We start from the raw sequence: 17,954 nt of genomic DNA on the forward strand, positions 1-17,954 counted from the left end.
TCTGTCAAAAGTCTGAAACGGGCGATTTGAGGATAGGTGGAAGATAACGGATATTGGCGCTTGCAAGCTCCTCGGACAGTTTGAAACTGTTGAGCTGGATTTCACCCTTAAAAAGAAATAAATTTATGGATTTCTGAGGCTTTTATTTTTTCTTGAACAGTAAAATGGGGATATTTCCAAAACCCTGTGCAGTAATCGAATGCCTTAGGGTGGTTTAAAAAGCATCCTTTATCTGGCAGTTTTTCCCTGTTGAAAAGACCCAGTGTTACATGTTGCATATGTTTTCAGTAGTAATCGACCATTTCACTTTTGTGTCACTTGTCTTTTTTATCAAATACATACTAATATGTATGTCATTTAATGATTTAGTCTAAAGCTTGTGATATCCACATTCAAGTATGTATCAATTTATGTTTTACTAAACAGGCTATGCATTTGTACTATTTTGCATGATGACTACATTATATTGTACTGTAGTAGCAAATATCTGGTACTCGGACAACATCAAAAGAACTCTTTCCCATTCTGACACATGCATTTTCTTCAAGAAGGGTGGACTGAGTATTTATTTGGAGTGCTGATGGGAAAGGCAATAACTGAGTCAGGCTGATGTTTAGCAGTGATGCATTTGTGTTTTTTGTGCTACCAAATCAAGTCTGTGCAGCCACACTGAAAGCCCTTTTAAGTAAATTTGTCCTTTTCTTTCGGTCTGGGCCGGCAGAATATCTATACAAGGGATGCACCAGTTTAATGGTCAGCTAGCACATTAGATATCTTTCAATATTTATTAATATTATATTTATATTATAAGTATTCAGATCCCTTATTTAAGTAAAAGTACCTGTACTACAATGTAAAATTCTCCATTACAAGTAGAAATCTTACAGTAACAATTTCATTCAGTAAAAGTACAGATGTGTTTCTGTAAAACCAAATGTACTTAAGTGTCACAAGTAAAAGCAGAATGGCCTTATTCTATTATATTGTAAAACTTTGTTAATTAGTTTGTAAGCAGCATTGTAATGTTGTGGTTGTTGTTGACAGTGCTTATTTTAACAACTTTATATATTTTAAGGTAGTTAAATATTTCCCAATCTTTAATCTTTTTTTATTCAGTGAACCAGGGCTCCCTAAAAGCCCCTGGTTCAATTAGTTTTGGTACTCTGATTATTTGCTAATTTGTTAGGGAGTTTGCACCACTAAAGTAAAATTGTAACTAAGGTGGATCCTGCATTATTAGTTATTTTAGGTATGTAGTTAGTTATTTTGTGGTTGCTGTAAAGTGCTATATAAATAAATGCTCATTGATTGATTGATTAATGGGAACTTTGAAGTGACAGGGTACATACCCATTGCACATGGGGCAGCAAGTCACTGTGCCATAAGCTCCCAGATATGAGAACCATGTTTTAAGAGTATTTTATTTGTGTTTTTTGTGAATGCACACCTAAGAGACTTATCAGAAAGATTACTTCATGCACACTTTGGCCAGACTAATCTTGTTTTCTGTTTGAGCCGCTGCCTGCTTATATGACCTCATTAACTCCCCTACTGTTTTTTTTAGTTGTGAGAGTAGAACACATTTCGGACTCTCAATTAGGGCACATGATTAGAAGTGAAACCATCTTAGCTGTGGTTGTCTTACCTTAAGCTTTCAAGTTATTATCGTCCACAAACTAATTAGCAAGTTCTTGATAAGCGAGGGTAGACCCTGTGTTGCCATAGCAACAGTTTCACAGACTTAATCACAATGAAAGAATTGTGGTGTTGGGTAGCTCGCAGAGCACACGCTGCCTACCCCAGCATGTGTGTATTTGCTAAAAACAAATTCTAGTTATTCACCGGTCTTGCTCCTGGGCGGACCCACGTAATTGAGGTTTAGAGGGGGATGTCAAAAAGTGCATCTGAACGCAGTCTTCTCATAAAGACAGTGACTTATTGTTGCTGATTTAGGATCGTGTCGGATCAAGAAAGGTGCTGCAGATTTGGCACTGCTGCTGCAGGTAAAATGAGCTGTCAAATCTGCTGGACGGTGAAATTACGAGGCTAATGGCATAATCAGTAGGATATTTAAAGGCAACGTTCACCCTCAACTACTTTGAAGCTGTAAATGTTGAATCTTGGCTGTTAAGTGAATTCCAGGACCCGTTTTTGATAAAGTGCTGTATTTCATCTGTTTTTTTTCCAACCTGCTCCATCTGTTAAACTTTCTTCCTACAATTCCCAGAAAGCCTTTTAAAATCCAAAAGACAACATAGATGAAGTGAGCAGAAAATGAATCACCAACTATTTTGATAACAAATTAATTGTGAAAAGTTATCTATCAAGCACAACCGCAAAACCTTTTCTGGTTTCAGCTTCCAAAATGTGAGGACTTGCGGCTTTTCTTTGCTTTATGTTATTGTGAATGAATTATCTTTAGGGTTTGGACTGTTGGCCAGACAAATCAAGCATGGACAGATTATACTGCAGCTGCCCTGAAGGCATCTGGATGTGACATTATGTTGTCCTCATTTTTTCACTGTTTAAGGGATTTACTGTGTGCTTTTCCCTCTTTCATCTTTTCTCCAGCACCTAAAGCACCCACTAGTGTTGTTGCTGCCGCTCCCAGCATGACCCTTACAGTACCACACAATACAATACAAAGACATAAATCAGCATGGTTTAATCAATGCCCTGCCAACACCCCTCCCCCCGGTTACCCCCAGCGCACGCACTGCACCTCGCTGATTGGCGGCCAAGTTGCTTCTTTGGTAAATAAAACATTTATAGAGGCTCAATTAGCGAAGCCTGTTGAGTCTGCGGCAGCTGTGCTCGCCAGCTGTTATTAAAGGAAGAGATATGCAGCGAGGTGAAGCGAGGGAAGAGAGGATGTCAGGAACAGGATAAGGTAAGATAAAGCAGGCAGAGAGCTTGTTTTTGATGCGGTGTGGACCCAGTTTGTTTCTCAAATATAAAACCAAGTAAAAGAAAGAAAAATAAACTTTTTGATCAGTGTATCTATTTCAAAAGTGGCTATAAAGCCTCTGCAAGCTCAGGAGCTTTTATCTGATTCCTAAGATATAGTTGATATAGTGAATGAAGTTATTGTAAACCTTGTTGAAGAGTTGTCATTCCTACAGAAGGCATTGGTCTGATCCTCTGAACTAAAGCAGCAGCAGGTTAGTTGTACAGCATACTGTCAGTTACCATAGTGATTTACCACCGTTATTAATTGTGCCAGGCTCACAAAACAGGAACACCTGAATTAAACCCACTAATCTTGCTTCATGATACAGGCCTCAGCTCACCTGAAAGTTATTTTTTCCCCCATTTTTATGAACCACCCAAATATGTTGCTTGCTTGACACGGTTACTTATTGTACCTCCGTATTTTACCTCCACACTCATTGTGTGTGACAATCTCAATCAGCAACTCAGGAGTTGGTACTGTCTGTGTGGCTTTTCACTGGTATCAGGACTTGGTAAAGATTAGTGTCAATTTAATAGCTGGTGTTTCTCATGAATCTTGGATATAAACTAAGTCTGTGGATCAAAACGATCCCTTTGCCTGCTGTGTATGAATAAAGCAGTTATCATTCAATCTTTGTAACTTTTTTGACTGACATTAGGTGTGCTTTGCGTTTATCAGAAGTCTTATTAATCCTATATGTTTGGTGAATACAGACTTATTTCTATCACAACAACTACATTTTTATATTACTGAAAACAGCCTTTGAGATCTGAGGATAATCTTAAAAGCAAATGCAGATTTACTGCAGTTTCTGATTTTCTCAGGTCAAATGTAGATGTGCCATCACTGCCATTTAAACAGATACAGTATTGACGGCGGCTTATACACAGTTTATTGCCAGTAGACTCAATTTATGTATGAGGTGGCGGCATACAAGTCAAACATAAATACAGTAATGTTTGAAGGTGAAGGCAGGTGCAGACAGGCAACAATGATTGAATGCAGCAATTGATAGGTTGAGAGTTCAGTTTAACATTCAAACGTGGTGCTGAAACATTGTCTTTTTAAATTAGCTTTAAATTCATTTTGGTACACTTAGGAAGTCATATGTCAAATGTGTGTATATGTATGAATAGCTTCACTTGGTTGGTTTGTTCTTGTGAAACAAAAAAAGGAGACATTGTGCATCAGTGCTGCAGGGAGGAGAAGAGCGTCTTTATTGATTGTGATACAAGGATTGCTGACAAAGCACATGAACAGACAGATTGATACCAGCACTGACCTGGTTGCCACATGCCCTTTTCATGACTACAAATCGCCTCTGCTTGGCTTGGTGAATTGGCTCAAAAAATAGTTAAACCCTTTCCTAGTAACTCAATGCTTAATTCTAAAGTTTTTTTGTCTTTTCTTTGTCCTTTTCTTTCAGTGGAAGGCTGTACAGATTGGTCAGTGGACTACCTGAAATATAAAGTGCTTCTTGGGGAACCTGTACGGATTAAGTGTGCTTTGTTCTATGGATATATCCGGGCCAACTACACCCATGCGCAGAGCGCAGGACTTAGCCTTATGTGGTACAAAAGTGCAGGACATGGTGACTTCGAGGAACCCATCAGTTTTGACGGCACAAGGATGAGCAAGGAGGAGGATGCCATATGGTTTCGACCAGCAGAGTTGGACGACGTGGGGTACTATTCCTGCGTATTAAGGTAAGTTCCTTTTTAGTTTTTGTAAACCAGCATTACTTGGAGACATACATTGGAGGAGTAAAGTCCTCCCCTGGTGATTTCTAATAAAGTCTCTCATCTCTGGCCAAAAGAGCACTGGTTCTTAGTCCACAGAGCATCTAACAGTTTGAGGCCCCTTTGCTTCACTTTATATGCTAAATTATTTCGTTATTCTCCTTTGGGGTAGTAAGCCATTATGTGCAATTGGTAAATCCATAACTTTTTGGCCCTCGCAAGTCCTTTCTGAAAATGTGAAAGAGCAAGGAGTGAGACCAAAGAGAATGGAATGTAATTCAGAGCAGGAGGATTGAGGAAAGGAAAAAGGCAGATACAAATAAAAAAGAGACAGGATTTGTACTATCTTCTTTTTTTCACTTGCCTGATGGAGGAGGTAGACAATTGTTTGATTTATTGTATGAGTTCTGTAGAAATGTAGGGCTGCCCCCTTTTAGTCGATGTCGGTGCTTTTTCATGCTGAATAATTTATTTCCAAGAAACTTATGAGCACATTTCTGGTAAACACAAGATTTAAAAGTGGTGCTTTTGCATTATTTTTTTATGTTTATAAATGGACTGCATTTATATTGCGCTTTTCTAGTCTTAACGACCACTCAAAGTGTACAGATGTGTTGATTAAATCAACTAATCGTTTAGTCGACAAAATCATATGAGTGTTAGTCAACTAAGAATTTCTTTAGTCGAGGACAGCCCTAGAGAAATGTTCTGGCTTCTTAGCTCATATTGGCAGAAGTTTTCATTAACGTGGAGGTTGTCTGTGGCCTGTCAGGGGAAAAAAAGTCAAGGCCGCTGTCTCGGAGCCCACAGGACAAGAGGAACTTTGAAAACACATCTTTCTGGAAGATAGGAGTGTAATCTTTTAATATTCAGTAAAATCCACAAAAACATTTGTATATCAACCTAAAAACAAATAATTTGGGAAATGTGTTACTCTCGCAAAAAAACAGAACAACGTACTCTTGAACAGTTGCACTCAGCACAGGTTTCCTTGTGTTTCACAAGCTCAATTTTAGGAGGTTTTGGCCATTACTATGCATCACCATTAGCACTCTCCCCTTTGCTGTGGCGGCCGCCTTGAAAAGAAACGGGCAGCACCAATCCAACAATTCTCTATTCAGCGACATTGGCAGCATTTTCTGGAGGTAGACAATCAGTCAGCTCAGAGGTATTGTGTAATCACGCAGAAAGTAGAACCATGAGATTTGATTTGGAAGAGTAGTGTTGCTTTGTCGCCAGTTTCCACCATTCAGAACCAAATTAAGGAGCAACACTTATTTTCCCATCATGGAGAGAAATAACAATAGTTCTGAATACAGAGCACTTTTCCATCGCACAGGATTTCTCTCTGCAGGCAATTCTTTGGACCATTGTTGAATATAGTCGCTTTCTAAAGGTTTTTAAGTCAGGACAAAGATCCTCAGTTTTTAATGCTTAACATTCAACTCTAAATATTTGCCACTCAAATGGAAGATTTACAACCCTGATCCTTATTTACATTGCCAGCATTGATGCTATAATCAGCTCCTCTGATTTTCAGTGTTAATCAAAGCATCCGCTGCAGCTGGGGGTGTTCAGATCTTCTCTGTGTTATAGATGACAATATGACATGTAATACACTGACTAGCTCCAGCACGGTAAGACCATGTCATCATGTGAATATTCCTGTGTGACTGTATTTAGATCAATGATGAAATTACATTTTAAAAACACACCATGTTCACTGCCACTAATTATCAATTAATTAGGAAATAGAGAGCCCAAGATACTATTTTTTACAACAACCCAACAACTGAAGATATAAATTTTCTAATGCTGCATTAATCAGTTTTTTTGGCCACTTTGGGAAGAACTCTACTATGGCCTTGTAAAGTCCGTATGGCTAATGTGTAAGCAAGCTATTGCATGTTTACACATCCAGCAGACATGGAGCAACAGTAGCATTCATTTGGAGTTGTGTTTCTGGCTACGTGGCACTTTTAAATTCACTGTTTTGGTCTTCATCAGCTTCTAAGGAAAATAGCTGTCTCTTTAGCTACTAGATGCTCCACTATGTTCATTAGCTAATTGCTAACATTTTCCGTCTCTCTTTGGTGCCAGCCAGGTAGTTTACAGTCGTGGACATGAGGTTGATGAGAGCAGTGAGATTAAACCAGAACGTTGAAAAGTTGTAAAAACACTAACTAAGTGCTAAAGGGCACCAGCGCTGTTTTTCAGAGTTGGTTGGAAGTGCAGATTCAGGTGATGATTGATGGTGGGATTTTAGTCAAGTTAAATCCACAAGCTGTATTAATTGAATACCCAAAAATCCAAAAATAAACAAAGGGCAAAACATTCATTTGTCACAAGGTGTTTACTGTCAGTTTTGCTACAGTTGAGTTGAAAAAATAAGCTGAAGACTGTGAACATGCTTTATTATATAGTAATAACTTATTAACCTTGTAGGTAAAGGGTTTTTCCCCTGGACTGGCTCATTAGTCAGCTCTATACAGCGACATACAGTGGCTTTTAACAGGGGGAGGGTTTGTTTAAAAGGCTTGAGAGGATTAGGTTATTGGACTGTGTGTGTGTGTGTGTGTGTGTGTGTGTGTGTGTGTGTGTGTGTGTGTGTGTGTGTGTGTGCGTGTGTGTGTGTGTGTGCGTAAGCGTCATCGTCATCATCATGAGGCGCAAACCACATCATGGCCACTTGTTTAGTTTAATGCAGCGTTCTGAAGTGCATACAGTAGCAATGCATCAGAATTGACCACATGGGACCATCAAATTAGAATGATTTATAGTCCTGTATTAGCATATACCGTGAGTTCTGGAGCCACAATAATAAGGCCAAGCCTTAGACCAGATGACTAACAAAACAGACTTTTGATTGCTTTCTCGTACTGCATATGAACCTAATAACTTACCTAATATGGTAGAAAATGTCTGAAATGCCCCCAAATGACATACTGTTTGTGAGTTCAAAGAGAGCAATAACACTTGAGATATTGATATTGAAGATGATGCTATTAACCTTAAATGGCTTCTGTATGACGTTTGCAACAACATTTGCTTTTGTCACATTCTCCTCATTCTTCACTCGAGCATTGACAACGTGTTAAAAATCGCAGGAATGGATTCATCCAATTTTACAACCACATAGCAGCCCTATTATGTAGACGTGACTCATTTCAATTCCCAGTCACCACAGCCAAATCAGAGGATTGCTCTTCTCTTTTGTCTCAGCAGCGTGGGTCCTATAGATGATCAGCGCTTGCATATGTTAACATATCACATTTGGATAAGGCTCTTGGCAGTGTTTTTACTTGAGGATCCTCACCCTTTTGAAACATGAAGGGACCTAGGGAATTAGAGCGCTGAGCGATGGAACGAATTAATCACAGCACAACAAAATATCATCTCTCACTGGATACATTTTGTACTTGAACACGTTCTAACAATTCAATCCCAGTTACTATAGGCGCCCATGATGTTATTGCGTCAAAGCAAGTATTGATAGTGTGTCCAAGAATGTTACACATGATTGTTGCTGACGTGCTTGTCCTCAGACATCTACATCTTCTGTAGAAATGATCTTTTCAATGTATTTTGTGTATTTGTCATCATTTTTGTTTCTCTTTTCCTATTCAAGCATCAGTGTTGCATAGTGAGGATTAAAGCTCTATTCTTGTTTAATACATCTTCAGTGAAATAATATCATAGTGATATTAACATCTGGGTTTCTCCTACACAGTCACATCACTGGTTTCTTTAGGCAGTTTATTTAACAATGTCCCTACAAAACTGGCTAATATTTGTTATTGATTATGCTTCTCTGTCATGAAAAGGGATGTGTTAAACTGTGATATTATTGAACAGGGTTGCATTAAAAATGCATGCAGGTGTAAAATGCTATCAACAAGCGCTCACTAATAAAATGAAATCTGGAGCAATAGTCAACCTTATTTATCATTTCAAGCCTTCTATAATATTTCTATAATATCCCTATAGGGACTTAGAATGCAGCTGGTCTGTTTGGTGACTTTACCTAACATACTTTATATTTTGATCTAGTTTTTCCTGTCATCAGAATTGTATTTGAAACTAGATGCTTCGGTTGTGGCTACTCAACTGTGAGTTTATGATGTGATTCCTATATGGCATCTGTAATATACAGTAGCGACTGTCAGTCCATGTGTCCTGTACACAGACTTTCCAGATGCAGGGGAAGAGATTTGGCTGGCAGCTGTCTGTCAAAGGTGTTATTGCACTAGGGAAACAGTGTAGACAGGATATTCATAATACACCCACATAAACATGGTCACAGCCAGTGAACACACACACTGCTGCAGCATCATTGGCCACTTCTGCCAGTTTACCGCCTGAGAAGCCAATGTGTTATTGTTGAGCAAAATTGTCCCAAATTAATGATTCCATGCAAATTGATTTACGTATTTTGTTTTTCCAATGTACAGTGAAACACAGTACATTGCATTAAACATACATTTGCCGTATCATGATAACTATTGAAAAAACATTAATATTAATATAATTTCAATCATATCACCCAGGCCCTGTGAGGATTGAGGTTCAAGGAACTGTGTTGTTCTACCCAAGCTATTATTACTGCCAGCCCTCCATCCATCCATCCATCTTCGTCCGCTTATCCGGTGTCGGGTCGCGGGGGGAGCAGCTCCAGCAGGGGACCCCAAACTTCCCTTTCCCGAGCAACATTAACCAGCTCCGACTGGGGGATCCCGAGGCGTTCCCAGGCCAGGTTGGAGATATAATCCCTCCACCTAGTCCTGGGTCTTCCCCGAGGCCTCCTCCCAGCTGGACGTGCCTGGAACACCTCCCTAGGGAGCCGCCCAGGGGCATCCTTACCAGATGGCCGAACCACCTCAACTGGCTCCGCGCCCCGCGAAAGGAGCAGCGGCTCTACTCCGAGCTCCTCACGGATGACTGAGCTTCTCACCCTATCTCTAAGGGAGACGCCAGCCACCCTCCTGAGGAAACCCATTTCGGCCGCTTGCACCCTGGATCTCGTTCTTTCCGGTCATGACCCAGCCTTCATGACCATAGGTGAGGTAGGAACGAAAACTGACCGGTAGATCGAGAGCTTTGCCTTCTGGCTCAGCTCTCTTTTTCGTACAACGGTGCGATAGATGGAATGTAATACCGCACCCGCTGCGCGATTCTCCGACCAATCTCCCGCTCCATTGTCCCCTCACTGTCGACAAAACCCCAAGGTACTTGAACTCCTTCACTTGGGGTAAGGACTCATTCCCTACCTGGAGAAGGCATTCCATCGGTTTCCTGCTGAGAACCATGGCCTCCGATTTAGAGGTGCTGATCCTCATCCCAACCGCTTCACACTCGGCTGCAAACCGATCCAGTGAGTGCTGAAGGTGGCAGGCCGATGATGCCATCAGGACCACATCATCTGCAAAAGCAGCGATGAGATCCCCAGCCCACCGAACCGCAGCCCCCTCCCCACCCGACTACGCCTCGATATCCTGTCCATAAATATTACAAACAGGATTGGTGACAAAGCGCAGCCCTGGCGGAGGCCAACCCTCACCTGAAACGAGTCCGACTTACTGCCGAGACCCGGACACAGCTCTCACTTTGGTCGTTACAGAGATTGGATGGCCCTGAGTAGAGAACCCCCTCACCCCATACTCCCGCAGCACCTCCCACAGTATCTCCCGGGGGACCCGGTCATACGCCTTCTCCAAATCCACAAAACACATGTAGACCGGTTGGGCATACTCCCAGGCCCCCTCCAGGATCCTTGCGAGTGAAGAGCTGGTCCGTTGTTCCCACGACCAGGGCCGGAATCCGCATTGTTCCTCCTCAACCTGAGGTTCGACTATCGGCCGAACCCTCCTTTCCAGCACCTTGGGTAGACTTTACCAGGGAGGCTGAGAAGTGTGATACCCCTGTAATTGGCACACACCCTCTGGTCCCCTTTTTAAAAGGGGAACCACCACCCCAGTCTGCCACTCCTTTGGCACTGTTCCAGACTTCCACGCAATGTTGAAGAGGCGTGTCAACCAGGACAGCCCCTCCACACCCAGAGCCTTGAGCATTTCTGGACGGATCTCATCAATCCCCGGGGCTTTGCCACTGTGGAGTTGTTTGACTACATCAGTGACTTCCGCCCGAGAATCGGCGACAATCCCCGTCATCCTCCAGCTCTGCCTCTAACATAGAGGCGTATTAGTCGGATTCAGGAGTTCCTCAAAATGCTCCTTCCACCGCCCTATTACCTCCTCAGTTGAGGTCAACAGTGTCCCATCCTTACTGTACACAGCTTGGATGGTTCCCCTTCCCCCTCCTGAGGTGGCGAACAGTTTTCCAGAAGCACTTTGGTGCCGACCCGAAGTCTTCTCCATGTCTTCTCCAAACTTCTCCCACACCCGCTGCTTTGCCTCTTTCACGGCAGAGGCTGCAGCCCTTTGGGCCTGCCGGTACCCTGCAACTGCCTCCGGAGTCCTCTGGGATAACATATCCCGGAAGACTCCTTCTTCAGTCGGACGGCTTCCCTGCACCAACGGTGTCCACCACGGTGTTCGTGGGTTACGCCGCCCTTGAGGCACCTAAGACCCTAAGACCACAGCTCCTCGCGCGCAGCTTCAGCAATGGAAACTTTGAACATTGTCCACTCTGGTTCAATGCCCCCAGCCTCCACAGGGATGCACGAAAGCTCCACGCGGAGGTGCGAGTTGAAAGTCCGTTGGACAGGGGCCTCCTCCAGACGTTCCCAATTTACCCGCACTACGTTTGGGCTTACCAGGTCTGTCCAGAGTCTTCCCCACCCCTGACCCAACTCACCACCAGATGGTGATGGGTTGACAGCTCTGCCCCTCTCTTCGCCCGAGTGTCCAAAACATACGGCCTCAGATCAGATGAAACGATTATAAAATCGATCATTGACCTTCGGCCTAGGGTGCTCTGGTACCAGGTACACTTATGAGCATCCCTATGTTCGAACATGGTGTTCGTTATAGACAATCCATGACTAGCACAGAAGTCCAACAACAAACAACCACTCTGGTTTTAGATCAGGGGAGGCCGTTCCTCCCAATCACGCCTCTCCAGGTGTCTCCATCATTGCCTACGTGTGCGTTGAAGTCCCCCAGCAGAACAATGGATTCCCCACTGGCGCCCATGCAGGACTCCACTCAAGGTCTCCAAGAAGGCCGAATACTCCGAACTCCTGTTTGGTGCATATGCACAAACAACAGTCAGAGTTTTTCCCCCACAACCCGCGCAGTAGGGGAGGCGACCCTCTCGTCCACCGGGGTAAACTCCAACGGCGAGCGCTCACCCGGGGGCTTGTTAGTATCCCCACACCCGCCCGGCGCCGCACACCCTGAGCAACTCCGGAGAAGAAGAGTCCAACCCTATCCAGGAGTACAGTTCCAGAACCGAGACTGTGCGTAGAGGTAAGCCCCACCAGATCTAACCGGTAGCGCTCCACCTCCCGCACCAGTTCCGGCTCCTTCCCCCACAGAGAGGTGACGTTCACCCTCCCCAGAGCCAGCGTCTGCTGCCCGGGTCTGGTCCGTCGAGGCCCCTGACCTTCACTGCCACCCATGTGGCCGGCGCACCCGGCAGCGGTTCCTCCCACAGGTGGTGGGCCCATGGGCTGGAGAGATGGGAGCCACGTAGCTTGTTCGGGCTGTGCCGGGCCGGGCTCCGTGGCAAACCTGGCCACCAGGCGCTCGCCGACGAGCCCGCCGTCTGGGCCTGGCTCCAGACGGGGGCCCCGGGCTTCCTCCGGGCAGGGTCACTCCATTTCTACCTTGTTTTTCCATTGGGGTTTTTGAACCATTCTTTGTCTGGCCCCTCACCTGAGACCACTTTGCCTTGGGAGACCCTACCAGGAGCACAAAGCTCCAGACAACACAGCCCTCAGGTTCACAGAGACACACAAACCTCTCCACCACGATAAGGTGATGGTTCACGGAGAATACTGCCAGCCCTGTGAAGTATAATTAAAAAATACGCTTTGTGAGCAGCTTGGACACCATGTGGCATGATATACAGTTAGGTCCGGAAATATTTGCACAGTGACACAATTTTCATAATTTTGGCCCTGTGTGCTAACACAATGGATTTGAAATGAAATCATTGAGATGAAATTGTAGTGCATACTTTCAGCTTTATTTTCAGGATATTGGAGGAAGGGTTTAGGAATTGCATACATTTTCATACATAGTCCCCTTATTTCAAGGGACCTAAAGTAATTGGACAATTGAGTCAAAAGCTGTTTCATGAGCAGGTATGGGCTATTCCTTCATTATTTCAACATCAATTAGGCAGATAAAAGGTCTGGAGTTGATTTCAGGTGTGACATTTTCATTTGGAAGCTGTTGCTGCGAATCCACAACATGCGGTCAAAGGAGCTGTCAATGCAAGTAAAGCAGGCTGCGGAAAAATAAAGAATCTATCAGAGAGATGGCAGAAACATTAGGAGTGGCCAAATCAACAGTTTGGTACATTCTGAGAAAAAGGGAACGCACCGCTGAGCTCAGCAATACAAAAAGGCCCGGACATCCATGGAAGACAACAGTGGTTGATGATCACAGGATCCTTTCCATGGTAAAGAAGAACCCCTTCACAACATCTAGTGAAGTGAAGTAGACTCTCCAGGAAGTAGGCGTATCATTATCCAAGTCTTCCATAAAGAGAAGACTTCACAAGAGCAAATACAGAGGGTTCACCACAAGGTGCAAACCATTCATAAGCCACAAGAATAGAAAAGCCAGATTAGAGTTTGCCAGAAGACCTCTACAAAAGCCATCCCAGTTCGGGAACAGCATTCTCTGGACTGATGAAACTAAGATAAACCTGTACCAGAATGATGGGAAGAGAAAAGTATGGAGAAGGCTTGGGACGGCTCTTGATTCAAAGCACACCACATCATCTATAAAACATGGTGGAGGGAGTTAAATGGCATGGGCATGCACGGCTTCCAGTGGCACTGGGTCACTAGTGTTTATTGTTGATATGACAGAAGATGGAAGCAGCCGCATGAATTCTGAAGTCTATAGGAACATTCTGTCTGTTCATATTCAGCCAAATTCAACAAAGTTGATTGGATGGCACTTCACAGTACAGATGGACAATGACCCAAAACATATTGCAAAAGCAACCCAGGCATTTTTCAAGGCAAAGAAGTGAAATATTCTACAATGGCCGAGTCAATTACCTGATCTCAATCCGATCGAGCATGCATTCCACTTGCTTAAGACAAAACTTAAGGTAGAAAGACCTGCAAACAAACAACAGCTGAAGACACCTGCAGTCAAGGCCTGGCAAAGCATCACAAAGGAGGAAACCCAATGTTTGGTGATGTCTATGGGTTCCAGACTTCAGGCAGTCATCGCCTGCAAAGGATTCTCAACAAAGTATTAAGAATAGACATTTTATTTATGACTATATTAATTTGTCCAATTACTTAAGGTCCCTTGAAATAAGGGGACTATGTATGAAAATGTGTGTAATTCTTAAACCCTTCCTCAAATGTAAATACCCTCAAAATAAAGCTGAAAGTCTGCACTACAATTCCATCTCATTGATTTCATTTCAAATCCATTGTGTTAGCGCACAGGGCTAAAATTATGAAAATTGTGTCACTGTCCAAATATTTCCGGACCTAACTGTTGATGATGACAGAGACACATCTGCACTGAAAAAAAAGCACAAACCTCTTAATAACTTTGCAGTTAGCAAGGTTTTAAATTAGAAAAGCAGCTGGGTAAAATGTGATAACAGGGTGCAGATAAAGACAATTATTTCCAATTCAAATCATCTAGTTTCAAGTACTTTCTTAATCAAGAGGCATGTTCTTAATAGTGTCTGTCGTCTTCCCTTCCTGTTTGGTCCTTGTTTCAAGACTTGTTTGTATACTGAAGCAAAGCTAAAACCTTAGACTGAATATGACATTAACTTGCTTGTTGGGTGGATTTGTTTTTGCAATGTAGTTCCTCATTATTACATTATTTATTTATTTCTATCACTCTATGGTGCACTTGTTCTGTGTATTTGCTCAGCTGCACTTAAGGTTGTTGGAGGGCATTGTCATACACTACCCCCCCCCCACACACACACACACACACACACACACACACACACACACGTCAGTTCTCTACTCCCCTGAGACAAGCTGCCACTGACAGGGACTTAATGTGCCTCCAATCTGTATGTAAAAGCAGGCCAAATTGACACACATGCACACACTCAACATACTGAGCACGTATGCCTGTCTCTTTTGCTCTTCCACACACACACACACACACACACACACACACACACACACACACATACATACATGCACACACACGCACACACACACACAAAGATACACTACATGCATTACGGACATATAATATGATATGATGATGAGCAGCGCTGTGTCACATTGAGGGTTTTCAGATCTTATGCTGAGAGGAGGTCTGTCATATGCAGATTGAAAACATCTGCAGTAGCTGAGTGTGTCACTTACTGTAGAATGACAGAACAAACACGCACGCACACACACACACACACACACACACACACACACACACACACACACACACACACACACACACACACACACACACACACACAGCCATTCGGGTACTTGGATGATACCACTAACTCTCCAGCACTGCTGCAAGTGTCTCTGTAAGCCTGTTAGCATTACAAAGTTTCTAATTCCTGTTTTTTTATACCTCGATGACAGCCAAATAAAAGCTGATATGGCTACGTGACAGGAAAATGAAAAAAACATGGAGTAGATGTAAAAAAAAATGGTTCACAGGTGATCTCAAAGTATGTGATTTGGATTTAAATCTACAATAGTCGGATCAATGTATTTGATACGTATGATTTGTGTGTGTGTGTGTGTGTGTGTGTGTTTGTGTGTGTGTTCAGTCATTCAATTATTTTGTCTTTCACTTGTAAGATTCAACTGGAATCAGCACCGTCCACATCACATTATGTAAATTATTTTACATGGCAAATGCTAAAATGTTGCCTTGTGCTATTAGTGAGTGTTATTTTTTTAATCCAGTTCATCCTGGTTTGAGGGCAGAACCTTCGCTCAGCTGATGTTCACCTCAATCTTATAAAGTTCATTCACCACCAGCTCTCTGCAGAGTTTCTTGCTGCCCGATCTCTCCATCCACCCTCTCATCATAATGTAGCACGTTTTCTCAGTTTCTTTTACTTTTATGCTCATGCATTACGCATAAATTAGCAAAGCAAACTGATTTGATGGATGAGTGTTTCTGCTTTGATACAGTCACATGCAAGATTTCACGCTCATTAGGTTAAAGTTTGTATTGCACTCCTCATATTTTTCATTGCTTTTCCTGTTGGATGTTACCATTTCAAAATGTCTTAAAAAAATCTTTGGAATTCTTCTATTTGAATTCTTTCTTTCAACCATTTTCCATCTTAAAGGTGCTGTAGGTAGGATTGTGAAGATCCAGGACTTAGCCAAAGAATTGGCTATGGAAACTTCTCAGTCCCTCCCCCCATTTCTGCTAAAGTCCAAACGGTCTCCTAAGCCCCTCACCCCACAAGGGAGAATGAATGTGTGTGCATGAGCAGTGATTGACACACAGTTAGACACTCATTTTTGCAAATTGCACTACAGGCTATAGGTGGTGCCAGAGGAGCCAGATTTTTTTTTACTCAAACATAGGATCAGTTTCAGCAAATATGACAGAAAGTTAGTTTTATAAGTCATACCTACTGCATCTTTAATGTTGTGTGTGATATGACAGCAGCAGGTCAGACTAAGCAATTGCAATGTAATTATTCAATGGTTTTTAAACAGCTTTCAAATCAACACACATCTATTTCATGAACAAACTTTAGCGGAAACAATCACCAACCTAACCATGCATCATGCACACACTCTGCAGTGTTGGTCAAACAAAAGCCCGGACACACATCCATAGTGTATCGATCAGCGTGGAAAGTGCAGGGATTACAGTGTCAGATTAAGGGCAGATGCAGCAGCGCAGAGAGGATCCCACTTCTTGGCAGATAGCTAATGTTTAACCTTTAACCTTGTTCACCGGTGTTGGCAAGCTGCCACTGTCCCAAGCTTATTAATGGGTTTCCTGCATGTCCTGCAATGCCTGGGCTGTCACCAGCAAAGGACAATGGGAGGGGAAGATAGAAAAGGAGTGGGTGTGCATCTCTGTGTGTGCACGTCCATTTGCTTACTTAAGCTGGGAGTGCAGCTGTGCACACACGTACACACCAAGAACTCGCACAGAGAACACACTTCCTACCCGTCCCAGAGCGCAGACATGTTGACTGTGTTAGTATTCGTGTGCAGGAGTGGTTGGTGATATCTCAGGGAAGTGACAGTCAGAATGGGCCGTCTGGAACACTCTGTCATTCAGCCTGAGTCAGGGCCTGTCCAATTGATCCAGCCCAGCTGTCAAAGCCAATGAGAGACGCTAGACTAAGGAGCAGCAGGGATGGTTTGTGCTGCCAGGGGTTATGGATGATGTATAATATAAGGATGGTGTTTGTGTTATAAGCTACCTGGCAGGAGACAATCAGTTAGCTGGGGCTCTGTGGAATAGCTTCGCCGAGGAGGACTATAACAATGACGCCCTGATTGATGTTTATTAATGGAGTTTATTTTTAAATGCTGTGCTGTGCAGAGGCACATATGGATGAGGTTTTGAAGTCACAATGAAATGAAAAACTACTTTTTTATCCAATAATCTTTCCAAACATAAGAAATACCCCGACGCCTAAATCTGGAATCTTGCACCTTGTGTCTTGATTTCTAGAATCGATTACCTCCGCAGAGGAGGTAATGTTTTCAGTTCGGTTTGTCTGTCTGTCAGCAGGATTACAGAACAAGTACAAGTCAGATTTTCATGGAACTTGTTGAAAGGGTGTAGCATGGGCCAAGGAAGAACCCATTACATTTTGGAGTTGATGAGAATCACGGTGTGGATATACAAACTATTTTACATTCTTGTTAACAGTGCAAGATAGAGCATCTGGCCTTGGCGGAGGTCTGCACTATCCAAATGCCCTTCTAGTTTTCTTTGAATTTGTATCAGCTCCAGGTCATGCACTTAATTTTAAAATATTTTTTATTTCAAACGATTTTGTATATTTGCAGAGAGCTTTGTTAGTTGGCTATTTTTCTCACTTTTGAACAGTTTTTCTACGAAATGTGAAGTCATTAAAGCATAGAGCCATTGAAATGGCATTTCCTTGAGACTTTAACTGCTTGGTGATGAAAAGATGAA

General features: G+C 42.9%; 1 protein-coding gene across 8 annotated transcripts in view; it reads left to right on the top strand.

Annotated features, from left to right (window-relative positions):
* LOC120554598 (interleukin-1 receptor accessory protein-like 1) overlaps window positions 1–17,954 on the top strand; it is a 276,632-nt gene that overhangs the window by 118,582 nt on the left and 140,096 nt on the right. For all 8 annotated transcript variants that reach the window (XM_039793600.1, XM_039793604.1, XM_039793606.1 and 5 more), the window contains one exon: window positions 4,380–4,659. In XM_039793600.1, coding sequence (XP_039649534.1) covers window positions 4,380–4,659 — 280 coding nt within the window. The remainder of the gene's footprint in view (window positions 1–4,379; window positions 4,660–17,954) is intronic.

This window comes from Perca fluviatilis, chromosome 24 (assembly GCF_010015445.1).
Source record: "Perca fluviatilis chromosome 24, GENO_Pfluv_1.0, whole genome shotgun sequence".
NCBI lineage: Eukaryota > Metazoa > Chordata > Actinopteri > Perciformes > Percidae > Perca > Perca fluviatilis.